The sequence below is a fragment of the Oncorhynchus mykiss genome, chromosome 13, assembly GCF_013265735.2.
Source record: "Oncorhynchus mykiss isolate Arlee chromosome 13, USDA_OmykA_1.1, whole genome shotgun sequence".
Taxonomy (NCBI): Eukaryota; Metazoa; Chordata; class Actinopteri; order Salmoniformes; family Salmonidae; genus Oncorhynchus; species Oncorhynchus mykiss.
In genome coordinates, this window is record NC_048577.1 from 40,505,695 (window position 1) to 40,521,423 (window position 15,729).

A 15,729-nucleotide genomic window follows, 5' to 3' on the forward strand; every position below is an offset into this window, starting at 1 on the left:
GCTTTACTCAGTCAGTGGCATGTCGTTAGTAAAAATTTCAAACATCAAGGGGCATAAACAGTTACCCTGGGGAATTCCTGATTCTAACTGGATGATATTCTATAGGCTTCAATTAAGACAAGTAACTCTTTATCCACATTATAGCAGGGGGTGTAAAGCCATAACACAAGTTTTTCCAGCAGCAGACTTTGATCGATAATGTCAAAAGCTGCACTGAAGTCTAACAAGACAGGCCCCACAGTCATTTTATCATCAATTTCTCTCAGCCAATCATCTGTCATTTGTGTAAGTGTTGTGCTTGTTGAGTGTCCTTCCCTATAAGCATGCTGAAATTATGTTGTCAATATGTTTACTGTTAAATAGCATTGTATCTGGTCAAACACAATTTTTTCCAGAAGTTTACTAAGGGTTGGTAACAGGCTGGTCGGCTATTTGAGCCAGTAAAGGAGCTTTACTATTCTCGGGTAGCGGAATGACTTTAGCTTCCCTCCAGGCCTGAGGGCACACGCTCTACAGTAGGCTTAAATTGAAGATGTGGCAATATCGTCTGCTATTATCCTCAGTAATTTTCCATCTAGATTGTCAGACCCTGGTGGCTTGTCATTGTTCATAGACAATCATTTGTTCACCTCTTGAGTTGAATGATCTAGCTAAACATGGTGGTTAAAATGTGTGTTGTGTATTCCTGTATCAACATTGGAGTCCAGCTAGCGGTTGCACAGCCATTGGCACACATACATCATCAGCAGGGCTTATTGTGACCCCACACATGTAGTCTAGTTCTCTTCAGAGACAACAATAGCTCAAGTTCCTACTGAAGACATACCCACTGAGGACAAACATGAAAGAACGTCTTTATTTAGGCCATCCCTTGTTTGTGCTGCAAGGTATTGGTGTGTCAGAGTGCAGATGGCACTGAGCTGAGAGGGAGGGTGGTGGAGACTGAGGCCTGAGGACAAAGCCTCTCACTCTGCTGGGGGAAAATGCACTGAGAGGAACACAGCGATGTTTATGAAACCTGGCACCATCTATGTGTACCCCATCTACGGCATCTACCTCTGTATGAATGTTTCCAGTCAAGGTAAGACCATACAACAAAACAGTACAACAGCCAAGCTTACCCTGAAGGCAGTGGAACAAACCACCAGTAATAAACCAAACTGCCATTAAAACCACACGCAGAAAAGTTCAGTGTGTTGGCCTTATCTGTAGGAAAATCACCTCATTAGAGACTAAGTAGTGTTGCATCTCCCAGGCTCTCCCATGTTACTTTCATTAGGCGATAGTTCTCTTTTTTTCAACTGTTTCTCATTATTGAAGACGTTATATTATATGTTGCACCATGTTATTATCCATTCATTCACACTGGAGAAAGGTCAAAGGAAGGAGACAGTATGGCTCCACTCTATCGTTCCCTGTGTGTGTTCTCTCTAGGGGAGGGTGCTGCTGTGCTTCTGCGGGCTCTAGAGCCTCTAAATGGCCTGCCTCTGATGAAGCAGCTGCGGACAACCAGGCGGAGGGAGGGGGCCCGGCCCCTGAAGGACAAAGAGCTATGCAATGGTCCCTCAAAGCTGTGCCAGGCCCTGGACATACCACGCTGCTTCGACCGGAGAGACCTTGCCTCAGACCCAGAAGTGTGGCTGGAGAGGGACACCCAGATAGGACTGCAAGAGCCAGGCCTCAGGGAGGTGGTCTCAGCAAGCCGGATCGGCATTGACTCTCATGGGGAATGGGCCACCAAACCCCTGCGCTTCTATCTGCGTGGTCACCACTGTGTGAGTGTAGTGAACAAACAGGCAGAGATACAGATTCACTCACTGGCCAACAATGTGATATCAGACTTTGCGTCCTCCTCAGTGGACGTATGTGATGGTGACACAGGACAGAGTTGAAACTGGGAATATTTTGGGAATTGTATCAAACCATGATGAGTATATACTTAATGTTTTTACAGACATAATGCAAGTGAAAAATGTCAGCTATGAGCTATTTCAGTAATTTGGTCTAGCTATGGGGAAATCATTGCAAAATACCCAAAGCCAAAACATCTGTAAAATATTTGATCTAGCCTCCCCTCCCTGCTATCAAAGCAACTAGAATTTCCATTCCAGTCATTCTCATTAATAAACATCCTTGCTGGAAAAGTTCTCTTGGAATCAATGATTTCGCAGATGTTTGGAACGTCGTGCTCCTTCTCTCAAAGCAGAAACAGCATGTCTGATGTTTGGCATCTATTCATTCTTTCCCTCCCACTGAGACTCCTGGGGGAGGCAGCCTTGCCTGCAGCCTGGAATGAGCATTAAGGTTGTTTTCCTACATTGTGTTTGTTGGAGATGATTTAGCACTTTTGGGAATCCCCCAAATGGAAAGGCTCAAGTGGAGTACTGTGTTTAAACTGCCCAATTTATAGGTATCACTAAAGCTCTTCACACACTGTTAGTCAATCATGTACAGTAGTATTGAAAACAAGGCATTGAACGTAAAACATCTAAGAGAGAAAGGGACAAATTAAATCATCTAAAAGCTACATACATTCACTCCCAGTCCCCCAAGCAGAGCAGACAGTTATTCTTTTAGAAATCTTATTGTTTTGGGGTGCATTGATATGAGTACAGTTGGCTAGAAGCAGTGAGCACCATAATAAAGGCCTTTGTACAGCAGCAGTCCGTATCATTCTGTCCGTCTGGTATTTCAGAAAGGGTCCTTCACCTCATGACAGACCTGTTTACTCTCTCTACCCTCTCTACTCCAGAGGAGACTGGAAGAGGGAGATGACAGACCTCTACTCCAGAGGAGACTGGAAGATGACAGACCTCTACTCCAGAGGAGAGTGGAAGATGACAGACCTCTACTCCAGAGGAGAGTGGAAGATGACAGACCTCTACTCCAGAGGAGAGTGGAAGATGACAGACCTCTACTCCAGAGGAGAGTGGAAGAGGGAGATGACAGACCTCTACTCCAGAGGAGACTGGAAGAGGGAGATGACAGACCTCTACTCCAGAGGAGAGTGGAAGAGGGAGATGACAGACCTCTACTCCAGAGGAGACTGGAAGAGGGAGATGACAGACCTCTACTCCAGAGGAGAGTGGAAGAGGGAGATGACAGACCTCTACTCCAGAGGAGACTGGAAGAGGGAGATGACAGGGTCCTCATGGTTGGTGACCACCAGAACACTTCTGAATTTGTCAAAGAGGGTCTTCAGCTGAGATCGCCTCATGTTTTCATTATACATGATCTCCTCCAGGTGATGGTGCCCTCGGAAGTAGTGCAGCAGCCTGGAAAGAAGGAAGGAACATCACACAACAGGCAGAGAAATGAGACTAAAGCAAATTCTTCACCAAATCATTAGCTGAGTAAATCTAGCACGAAGCAGCACTTGTTAGAGCCAGTAATCACATTAGTGCATCCTGCACACTATGCAGTCACACTATTGATTCACTGCTTAGGGCTTTGGCATTTTCCTTCAAGCTTTTTCTCACTTCTGCAACTCAGCAATTGTTACACAACTGAAAAATACCATTATTTTTCCCATATATTCTTACATGAAGACAGGATGAGATTATTTTTTTTTTTTTTCAAAGCCTTGAACAAAAATCCTTTAATTCCCCACAAGAACAAGCTGACAGATGTATGTTTGTTCTGAAGATATACTAGTCACAAGAGCCTCCAGCCCCGGTCCTTCAAAATGAACCAGCCCACCTGTCATACTGGCTGTTACACAATAGAGGGCGCCATTACGCCACTAAAAATACAGTAGCCCACCTTGGTGCCAACTAGTAAAGTGCAGGGGACATACTGTACCTGGCAAACATGCGCAGGTCTTCAGGACTTTGTGCAGCTGGGATATTGAGGATGACCTGGCGCTCGTGCTCTGTCAGGCTGGCCAGTAACGTCTCGGTCATCCTCCTGTTTAGTGGAGAGTCTCCACCAGGAAGCAGTTCTGCACTGGAGTTTTCCATACTGGGACTGGTCAGGGTCATGTCATCACTGCTGGCTACACAGAGAGAGAGAGAGTGAGGGGTGGAGAGAATGAGACAGACAGACATTGATTGAGGAGAAGGAATGACAGACAGGGGTTTGGTCAGTTGTGCCTCTAGCTGACTAGAGGCACAACTGTAGCAGGTAACCCTTTTGAACAGGAATTGAACAGGTTAACCAGGTACGGTAGTACATAAAAACAGAGCGTACTTCATCAACACTTCATCCCCAGAGTGCAAGACAGCTGGTTGAAGGGGAAGTTCACATACTTGGAGATCCGAAGCTGAGTGCGCTGGGCGTGCTGAGGCTGCGTCCCCCCACCCGGGCCACCAGGGGGAGCTCCTCGTCCCGCAGCAGACCTGGCTCCTCCTCACTGGGGGGGACCAGCAGACACACATAGGTATGGAGCTGGATCAGCAGGCGCCGCTGGAGCATCCACACCACCATCTGGATCAGCTGGGCCTGGCCAGAGGTGGAGGGGAAATGAGAAGGGACACACTGGGTTAGAGGCACCACTCAAAGAAAAAAACTGAACAAGTGGAACTGGAAGAAGCGTCACCCTGTAACTGGGCGCATCTGTTTCAGACAGAAAGGTTCCAACCTGGCCCAAAATAGAGCCAAGAAATAGCTGCGTGTTCTGGTCCTGTTCTCATGAAAAATAGATGTTGAGAAGGATGGAGTTGATGTGATGTCTTTTATAATTTATCATCTTCGCTTAGAGAGCTCGGCCAAACCAGGAATGGGTCTGGGAGAGAGCCCAGGCGCTCTTTCTGCTTCAGACATCAGCATTTCTAAGGTATCAATTATATGCCGAGTAGCTTTCTGGAAGCTATCTTTTAGTCAAAATGAGCTTGTGTATTTCCTAATAGACCTACCTCCTGCACAGACGCATCCAGTGGGTTCCTAAACTCAGACAGTGAGAGCGGCAGGGAGAACTTGGCCAGCATGGAAGGCAGGTCATGACCTGGGAACTGCTGGCCAAACGCCTCAGCCAATGGAGAGTACCTATGCAAGAAGAAGGAGATGGTGATTCCTTACTTCTTCATATTCATATTGTACCCGTTACAAATGTTCAAGCTGGAGAGAATCCTTTCAGTCTACAGTACGAAACACAGACAAACCATGAGTGACCAAAAGAAAATCTAATTCAATCAACAAAAATAATGGGTTAACATGATATGACATCACATTTTGTTATAGATTCACCATCCAATCGTTAGGTCATAATTCAAAATTAGCACCCTGATGCTCATGATGACAGCTTATTATGTTGGTATAAAATGGATGTACAGATTACAGTGTCTGGTTCATTAGTTTAGCCAACTCTCAGCACACACCCTGTTAATGAGGCATGGCAGGAATGAGAGAAGGAGAGAAAGGGAGCACGAGACTGTTCAAACACTCACACACACACACACACACACAGATACTCACAGGCTGATGTTGGCGTGTGGGGACAGCATGTAGACATTGTTCTCACACAGAGGGTACACTATGATGGCTTTTCCCCAGTACACCAGGTGAGCAGCAATCTGGAAGATCTGCACACACAACAAACAGAAACAAAAATGTAACTGTGAAAATACATTATTGGGCATGGACAGAACCTGTCTGTATAGAAATGAAATATTACTGAAGAGAAAGAAGATTCATAATTTACCCCACTAGATGGCAGTATGAGAACAGCAACATTATGACACCAACAATATGATGTGACATTGAGGACAATTTGTAATGACTTGCTATTCTTTATATCGACAATTCTTTATATTGCAGCATGTTAGTGTTCAGCAACTTACAATCAAATATCCCTGTTCCTGGTCCCTGGTCCCTGTTCAAAAGTGGGCCGATGTCAACTAAACTTGGCTTCAAATACTATTTAGGGTTTTCATTTGTTTTCAAATACATTTGGAAGTAAGTATTTATATTTTTTATATATTTTTAAAGACAAGTAGTTGAATATTGGAACGTATTTGGAAATACACTGACTCAAATACACTCCATTTTAAAAAAGTGTTTGAAATTAGTATTGGTATTAGGCTATTTATAGGAAATTATTTGAAATACATTTACATACTTCCAATAGAAGTATTTTATTCAGCCACATTATTTGAAAATACTCAAATACACAGAAAATAAGTATTCAAATAATAAACAATCAAATACCCATGTATTAGTGTGTACTGATGCAAGGTGCTCCTACCAACCTGTAGCAGGTTCAGGTCTGCATCCTGTGCCAGCTGCTGCAGGTTCTTGACTGCAGAGCAGGTCTTAATGAGGCGCACCAGAGCAGGAGAGCAGTCCAAAGGCAGCTGGGCCAGCAGAGCCTTCTCACTGTCCAGCAACAGCAGAGCATGATACGGCCTGGGGGACAACAACACATACATTTAACACAGAGCCCATGTTCATGACTAATTATCACTAGTTACATTCTACATAGTCCGTGAAGTGTATGGAAATACACTTAGCGCCCCTTTGTTGCTACAAATGTACAACATTTTCTCTCTTGGAAAATACTCATAATATATAGCTATCATTATGGCTTATATTTAAGTTCCAATGCATGTTTTACTAAGGGCAAAATTGTAGTAGTAATTTGAGATGAAGATACTAACATTGGTCTGACTAAACATAAGCATGTGAAAGGCAGAAGAAGTAAATAAAGAACGCCATTAGGTGGCGCTGTGGCCTACAGGAAATTATTGGTGGAGCTGCTCACCAGATGCAGTTAATAGTTCCACATAAAGAAGCAGGCCACAAGAGCTAACTGTTACCACATAGACTTCTCTCTCACAGCCTCGGTATATAATTACTGTAAAACGTTCCATAATACAGATCTGATCAACCTAATGTCCACATACAATGAAAGCCTACGAAGTTCTGCCGTCAGTTACAACTTGTAACCCACACGTCTCAAACAGTGTTCAGTAGCTCACAAAAGGACAAACTCACACACATACACACCTTATGGCCTTGAGGCTACGCTCCAGAGCCTCTGGGGGTACGTGGTTGCCCCCTACCCGGTGGATCTTGTGAGGTAAACAGAAGCTCACCTCCAGCCAGTTGTTGATATGGAGCCTCACCACCCCTGTTGTACACAGGCTAGAAACACAACACAGACTCTATTATTACACCTGCACTGTAAGAACAAAGAATCTATCCACAAATACATGACTTTGTATGGTGTTTTTACAAACCTGTCATATGCTTCCTTCAAGTCCCTGGCAAGCTTGCATTTAGGAAGGATTTGTCTGAACGGTGACTGAGGGCTGCCATCAGCTAAGAACGAAAACACAGAAAATCAAGTCACATACATTGACCTCTCCATGACATTGTGAAGACTTTGACAGACACCTCTCCTCCCCATCTTCTTTGGAACAATATGGAGAGGAAAATATATGCATTGTTCTGTAAAATGCTATCAGAGTAAAGTGGGTACTTCGTGGTATATGGTACTTAATGGAGGGTACTTTATGGTACTAGACTCAAGCACTGAGTGGTGTGTTTTGGGTAATGTAGTATGTGACTCACTCTCGGTCATGTTGGTGACCTCGTCCTGCACGGCCAGCATCAGCTTGGCCTCTCTGGTGAGGTACTGGCAGCGGCGCTCCTCGTGCTGCAGGGCGATGGCGATGCGCCGGGACAGGTTGTGCATGCAGCTGATGACTGACGGGTCGGCGTTGGCCTGTAAGAGGCGCAGGGACAGAGAGACGGCATTATGAGACACTGGTGCAAAGCAACTGGAACACTGATCACACTTCAACACTGGGTTAAAGTGATACTTCGAGATTGTGGCAATTTATCTAATTCCCCATAGTCAGATGAACTCGTCGATACCATTTTTATGTCTCTGCGTCCAGTATGAAGGAAGTGAAAGGTTGTTTCGTGAGCCAATGCTTACTAGAAGTTTATAGACTTCCAATCATTGCGCTAACACTAGTTAGCAATTGCGCTTGAGCTAGTTAGCAACTTCCTTCAAACTGCATGCAGAGACTCTGAAATGTCGAAATATCCCTTACATTTTTTACTACTAAAAAGTACTTTATTATTAGTTTATAGATGATTAGAAATATGTAATGGTTATAACACATTGGTTGAAATTGTGAGCATCTACTCAATTATTACATTGTAATTGTAACAAATAGGGAATCTATGGTCTGGCAAGTCAGTTCAATAATAACTTAATAAAAAAATGTGAATGGTAAAATGGCCCTAGTTCCAAACTGCTAATTTAAAAAATGTGAGCGGTAAAATGGCCCTAGTTCCAAACTGCTAATTTAAAAAATGTGAGCGGTAAAATGGCCCTAGTTCCAAACTGCTAATTTAAAAAATGTGAGCGGTAAAATGGCCCTAGTTCCAAACTGCTAATTTAAAAAATGTGAGCGGTAAAATGGCCCTAGTTCCAAACTGATAATTTAAAAAATGTGAGCAGTAAAATGGCCCTAGTTCCAAACTGCTAATTTAAAAAATGTGAGCGGTAAAATGGCCCTAGTTCTAAACTGCTAATTTAAAAAATGTGAGCGGTAAAATGGCCCTAGTTCTAAACTGCTAATTTAAAAATTGTGAGCGGTAAAATGCCCCTAGTTCCAAACTGCTAATTTAAAAAATGTGCATACTATAAAAACAAATCTATCTGATATTTTAACAATACATTCATGTCAAATTTTATTTATTGCAGTTAAATAATTTTGGGTGAACCGACATTGAGTGACATTACTTATATGAATATAAAAATATGAATCAATAGCGTATTTAAACAAATTACTCATATTTCAAAATAAAAAACAAACAAGTCAAAAGTGCAGGACATCATTTTCTGCATTGTCATGTTAGGCGCAGAGCTGTGGAAAATGCCAGTGAGTGACAGGCTGGGTGGGTTGTTGGGCAGATATGAGGTTAGAACATGACTGTGCACATTCTGCCCAGTCTCAGCTGTGCAGGGCTAGGCAGCCTCCAGTGAATCAGCAGTCTGCCAGGCTGAGTCATGCCCAGGGGAGGGTAGTGCCATGCTGGGTAGAGTGATTAAACAGGGCCCACTGCCCCCACCCAGCTCTCACCCTCCTTTCCAACACAGATAGACCCCATGCTGGAATGTTATCACCCCAAGAGACCCATCCCTTTCTGGGAAAGCACTCTCCCTGACCTGGCCTCACCCACCCAAATTACCAGCCAATTTATTTTATTTAATTAGACAAAATGTATTTATCACCAATGAATGTGGTGTTTGTAAAATAAGCACATAATGTGGAAAACATTTAGCTAATCCAAACCTGAGTATTAGCACTTATTCATCAAATGAAGATGAATACTATTGACATGACAGTAATTATATTCAAGAGGAAAGAAAAAGCTATTTATAGAAAATAAAATAAAAATTACGTTCTTACCCTCAGAGCAAACACAACACTGAACAGGATCATGGTGGGCATCTCCCTCTTAGGTGAGGGGTCTGTCTTGGACACCTGGACAGAAAGAAATTAGATCATAAATATAATAGATATAAGATGTTCTAAATCATTCTATGATCAATGGCTTTGCACGTCACTATTTAAATCATAATCCTTTCTATTGTATGTATTGAAATGTATAAACAACACAGTGAAAACATTCATGTTAGTCCTGTGACAAAGCTCTCTAGACAAGAATAAACAGCTTTAAATGGCTCCTTTTATTCGTGCCTTTTATACTGGAATTTCCAACATCTTATTTACAAAAATACATAAATATATAATTGCACTCTTTAAAGCTTGGTTTATTACAGTAGGTATTCAATTAAGCTTTGAAATAACATTCTATGAGAGCGATAGCTCATGAATTGTTGGTATAATTTCTGAAAAGGGCCATTTTGTAAAGATTCTAACATACGGCTCAGGCTCGGTTATTAGGGGATCACACTGATGAGAAATTGCCATTTGGATACAATCAACAGCATACAAATCACATGGATTAAATAAGTCTTTATGGAAAGCAAATGATTCACTGCACTAGTTGAGTAATTTGTTATCAGGTTCATCAGGACACTAATTTCAACCCTCTAACAGGCTACATGTAGTCCAGTGAATGGAATAGTACCTATCATCAACCTACTTAGGTTAGATACGTTTTAGTTACGTTACAAACCATTTCAATATTTGTCTAGAATTTCACTCCAAATGATTTCTCCACCCCCACCCCTTATATTCAACCATTCTATCTTACTTCTGTGAATTGTCAAATAATGATTGTGAAACACAGATGTAAGGCACTTCTTCCACTAGATGGAGCGAGTGACCTGAATTCACAGTCTCAGAGTGGAATTAGAAGTCAAAGGAGAATTGCTGTTTCAGATAGAGAGGAGAAGAACTGCCCCCTCTCAATGAAGCCAAAGCCGACCGCAATTGGGAAAATGTCAATCTTCGTGGTCAATCTTCGTGTAAATAAATGAAAATATTCTAAGACAAGCATGGTACCAATAATTTATTATATTACACCAGATGTACGTCCTTGAACTGATTATTTTAAAAACAAAAGGTTGCTGGTTCTAATCCCGAAGCCAACTAGGTAAAAAATCTGTCAATGTGCCTTTGAGCAAGGCACTTAACCCTAGCTGCTCCTGTAAATCGCTCTGCAGAAGAGCATCTACTAAATGACTAATGGAAGCCTGCAGTACCCCGGTAGGCCTTCAACTTGATTTATTCATTGAGAGGGGGCAGCACTGAGCTAGCCTGCAACGTCACTTTCTGGAGCAGCTCAAACTGTGCATGTTATATATCCATGAGATGCCATATTAACTGAATTCCTTGGCTTCAAATGTGCTATTGAGTCTTCACAAAGGGATGAATTGTGTCACGTGACTGATGGCTTTGTCCATCCATTCATATACAGTCATTATTCAGATCTCATGGTACTGCTGGACTGACTGACAGAGAATCTCTGCGGGTGAAGGTGTATTTATGCTCAGGCCATCACAAATTCACAAAAAAAGTATCTTACCTGAATGGTGTGAGGATGCTGGAGGAGGGTGGGGTGCCCAACGAAACGCACATTGTCTATCTTCAGCTCAAACTTCTTCCCACACATATCAGACTTGGTGGCCAAGATAGTGGCGAGGATGATGTCAGAGAACCTTATTGGAGAAAGAGAGGAGAAAAAGACCTAAGTAAACCAGCTGAGAGTAGAGCAGGAAGGGAGGAGAGCAACAAGATATCTGAGAAAGTGCCAATTATATCTAATTCGGTTTCATTGTCTTTGTTTTATTGTTTAGTCCATCAACCTATAATGGTAGCCATAGTGTGACTATGGATAGGAGGGTTAGGTTAATCACATGGATCAGCCTGGAACCTGATTGATGGATCACAGTGTGAGAGGAGCTGGTGTAAATAGTACTTGGAAAGGAGAGATGACAGTGAATAAGCCCCCTCTGGCAGAGAAGGTGAGGGCTTTGTAAAGGGGAGGTGACAGACTCATGCTGGTTTACATAGCTCATGCTGTAGGCTGGCCCCATCATCCAATACAAATTATATCAACATCATTAGGTAGTATTATTCCACCAGACAACCGAAAAGGGACAGATTCTAATCCAATCTTAATCATGACTATGTTTTTTTGTTCTGAGAAATAAGTTATTATGTCTCTGCTTGGTTTAGCCATGTAGAAGAAGTCTGTATCTATTCAGAATTGATTTCCCAACAATCAAATATCATCAGATGAAGTGGATTCCAACGCTAAATGAACTGAAGAATCTATGTCCGCTGGTTTTGGAGCAATCACTTAACAAGGCTTAATTGAAATGCAGGATTTACCAAGATAGACCAGTGAATCATTCCATCTGTAATAATTCAACAGGAATTTCAGAGATTAAGGTTGGCGTAGGTATATATATATATATATATATATATATATATATATATATACACACAGGATATATATTTATATATATATATATGCAAGACAAAACAGGAAGGAAGGAGTGAATAAAGACAAGGGTGTTGTAAACAAAGGAAAGGTGGTTTTAGAATGACTTGGTCTTACCCTGCTACCAACTGTTGATCAGTTAATGGAGTTTGTTCTCTGAAATGGGAGTAGGGCCATAAAAAAAAAAGAAAACGCAAACAAAAGAAAAAAAATGCAGCAGACAATTGAACAGAGTGCATAACAGAAGGACATCACAAACAAAGCTAAACAAGATTACCACTTGACAGTGACTTGAATAAATATTTTAAAGCAAATTGATCTCATTTTTGTACCAAAAGACTTGATTACAGAAAATGTTGTAACGCTTCACGATGCATTGCTCTTGTACCAGAGTACAAATGCTATAATTAACCCAGTAACAATGTTATGAACATGTTATTACAAAGTAATTTATCATTTGCTTTGTAATTACATAGTAGTCAACATTAGTTTTTTTTTTGTTAGTGGACTCAACTCCATTAAAATGCAACAACAAAGCAATAACTAAGTAACAACAAGTTACTAGAGTAATTACCATGTTAATATCATAGATGGGTTGAAATAGGTAAAGAGTAGGCCAAACTTGATGTAAATAGGCCTGTAGCTTTTATTTGAGTAACTATCAATTGTAGGCATCTGTATTTTTGTTAAATTCTTCCTTTTAAATGAAATGAGTGACTGAAATTTTCATTTAAAAAAATCTGTATCTAGTGGCCACTATTTTGCATGCCAGCCATTTCTTTTTATCTGAATGTCACTTGAAAATTAAAAAGCAAACACTTTAAAAGCCCACACCTTAAACAAAAGGCACTTATGTAACAAGGTTAAAAAGCTCATGTAACCTATCCATTTATTTGACATACATATAGAGTGACTTTCATAATCACATATTCCAAACAACAGATAAGGGGTGGATTACCATGAACCCATGCTGTAATATCACAGACACATTTGCAAGAGGGCACAAATACAACCCTAGCCATCTTGGGTGATCCAGAGCCAATAGGACCCTAGCCAACACACATGCCGCAATTGTTTTAATCAAATGTTGACTAATTTTGTTCTGATATGAACATATCCAAAACTTGACTGGTTAACAAAAGGTATGATGAATATGCTGAAGCCTGTCACGCTGGTGCAGTGTCACACAGTCCCCTACCCAATTCATAAATGCTAACTACTTTAGCACATAATGATGATAGTATCTTCTGACTAGGGGAGTTTTGTTGAGAGCCCAAACACTTTGCTTTAAACATTAACAAGCATTGCCTGAGGTACTATATTGGAAACATAAGGAATGTATCTCTTATCAGTGAGAAATACTTTTTTATTTTTTATTCAAGTTACTACACGCCTTTATTGGGTTAGTTTTCCCACACGGACATATGTCCATGTTACTACAGAGCTTATTGATGGAAGACATTGGACGCCTCCTGTGCAAATTGGCTATCTAGCGTGCTCCGAACACCTGTGTGTAAGATAACTGAGGAGGAAATGTAGTTCATAAACTGGGGGCACACAATGTGTATGGATCTGTGTAAAACTACTAAAGTAAGTGTGTCTTTTTTATTTGAAAGATTATTTCTCGCTGACATGAAAGATAGGGGGCATATCAGCATACGTTTTGAAAACCGCTTCGAAAGCGATGATTATTGACGGTTTTAAACCTTAAAACACAGCATCGGAATTGTAGTTTACACCAAGCCAAATGCGGGCGAATGTAATGGCTGAAAATCCGACACATGGATGAGGGTTTTCGAAAGCTAACAGTCCCCATTCAAAGGGATGTTGTTTATTTCCCCATCGTGATATAGACCTAAACATGGAAACATTATGTAGGTGACATAATATGATTACCAATACCTTGAATCTCCATCTGGGTCTTCAAGAACATCTCCTGTAGTGTTCAATGCATATGGACTTCGCTGTTTTGCTATTGGGCAAAGACATCAGATTAGAAGATTTGTTTACCAAATTTTACATATCACACCACATAGCAAGCTAACGTCACACACACAGTAAAGAATACTTACTCGTGAGTGATGATGTGCAATCTGCAACCCGTTGAAATGGGTACCTAAAGAGCAATTTGTTCCCTCGGCTACCCGAAGTAACCAAAATTACACTGATAGGGCTTGTCTTTTCACCACATTTGAAGAAGCTATTTTCAGACTGTTTATACATAGATTTTCGCTCGCCTTGTAAATCAAATGATGATGAATGAATGTACATATTTTAACGTCGAGTTAGCAAACTGTTTGTCAATTGATATTTAACATTACAGTAGCTAGCTACATGGTTACAAGAAACCTAGCTACCACTTGCCAGACTTTCCAATAATGATCAAATATAGCTAGCTCCGAGCTAACTAGCTTGTGCCACCTAAGAGATGTTGAGGGTTAATGTTACCTATCTTACACCATTAGCTACATTGATTAACTACTTAACAACATTCGGTAATATACTGGTGACAATATATTTTAATACTTATATAATTCCGTTATCTGCTAGATGTGTTGTTTCTCTACTCCAGCTCAGGGCTGCCTGCCAATGTTGTGTGTTACACTGATATGTGATGTAGACCGTAAAAATAGTTCCGCTAGTGGGGTGGGAGATTACAGTGATTCGGTCGATTCTAAAACAAATACTCGCATTTTACCAGTTAATATCATCACTGTTATTTTTCATATTCAGTAGCAATGCAACTGTACTGTAGCCTCGCGAGCCAGCATGATCATGTGAGGCTAATACAACTGGAAAGCATAGAGCAGGGGTTCTTAAACGTTATCACCTAGAGACCCAAATTAAACATCAAATCAAACACATACACATATTTAGCAGATGTAGCGAATTGCTTGTGTTCCTAGCTCCAACAGTCCAGTTAAGAACAAATTATTATTTACAATGACAGCCTACCAGGGAACAGTGGTTTAACTGCCTTGTTCAGGGGCAGAACGACATATTTTTACCTTGTCAGCTCAGGGATCTAGCAACCTTTCAGTTACTGGCCCAACGCACTAGGCTACCTGCCGCCCAGCATGAGTAAAACCCTTTGCTTGATACTGTTATCCATAATAAAAGTCGACATTAGAATCCAGTTTACTTTTAATAATCTGAGCGAAATTATCTAAAGAGCTCTAGTGCGCCTAAAGTCGTTTTCCATTGCTTTGTTGCCATTATATCAGTTCTAGCGTGTCTCAATAATGACCATCTACACTGAACACAAATATAAACGCAACATGTAAAGTGTTGGTCCTATGTTTCATGAGCTGAAATGACAAAATCCCAGAAATGTTCCATTTGCCCCCAAAAATGTATTTCTCTCAGATGTTGTGCACAAATTTGTTTATTTCCCTGTTAGTGAGCATTTCTCATTTGCCAAGATAATCCATCCACCTGACAGGTGTGGCATATCAAGAAGCTGATTAAACAGCATGATCATTACACAGGTGCACCTTGTGCTGGGGGACAATAAAAGGCCACTTTAAAATGTGCAGTTTTGTCACACAACACAATGCCACAGATGTCTCATGTTTTGAGGGAGCATGCAATTTGCACGCTGACAACAGGAATGTCCACCAGAGATGTTGTCAGAGACCTGAATGTTAATTTCTCTACCATAAGCTACATCCAGTACATCCAACCGGCCTCACAACAGCAGACCATGTGTAACTGTAACCGATGTGAAATGGCTAGCTAGTTATTGGTGGTGCGCGCTAATAGCGTTTCAATCGGTGACGTCACTCGTTCTGGGACCTTGAAGTAGTGGTTCCCCTTGCTCTGCAAGGGCCGCGGCTTTTGTGGAGCGATGGGAAACGA

At 41.3% G+C, this 15,729-nt stretch overlaps 2 protein-coding genes across 5 annotated transcripts; one reads left to right on the plus strand and one right to left on the minus strand.

The window, feature by feature from the left end:
- Nucleotides 1–622: 622 nt before the first annotated feature.
- LOC110486349 (DNA-3-methyladenine glycosylase-like) lies at nt 623–2,135 on the plus strand. The gene has a single exon (XM_036941058.1). It carries the CDS (start codon nt 1,395–1,397, stop codon nt 1,890–1,892), a length of 498 nt encoding a protein of 165 aa, XP_036796953.1. The 5' UTR covers nt 623–1,394; the 3' UTR covers nt 1,893–2,135.
- Nucleotides 2,136–2,383: 248 nt separating this feature from the next.
- LOC110486348 (GATOR complex protein NPRL3) lies at nt 2,384–14,483 on the minus strand. 4 transcript variants are annotated; one of them, XR_005035540.1, is made up of 15 exons: nt 13,944–14,482; nt 13,774–13,843; nt 11,989–12,027; nt 10,951–11,083; nt 9,366–9,440; nt 7,510–7,663; nt 7,176–7,257; nt 6,943–7,080; nt 6,186–6,342; nt 5,413–5,519; nt 4,854–4,983; nt 4,248–4,440; nt 3,802–3,994; nt 2,913–3,275; nt 2,384–2,782 (listed from the first exon to the last, which is right to left on the minus strand). XR_005035540.1 is itself a non-coding variant. In XM_021557867.2 (14 exons), exons 1-14 carry the CDS (start codon nt 14,140–14,142, stop codon nt 3,110–3,112), a joined length of 1,836 nt encoding a protein of 611 aa, XP_021413542.1. In that variant the 5' UTR covers nt 14,143–14,482; the 3' UTR covers nt 2,384–3,109. The 4 variants fall into 4 exon arrangements, 2 of the variants coding, with proteins under 2 accessions (XP_021413542.1, XP_021413545.1); XR_005035539.1 differs by having other exon boundaries at nt 2,384–2,780; nt 2,847–3,275; XM_021557867.2 differs by having other exon boundaries at nt 2,384–3,275.
- Nucleotides 14,484–15,729: the final 1,246 nt, after the last annotated feature.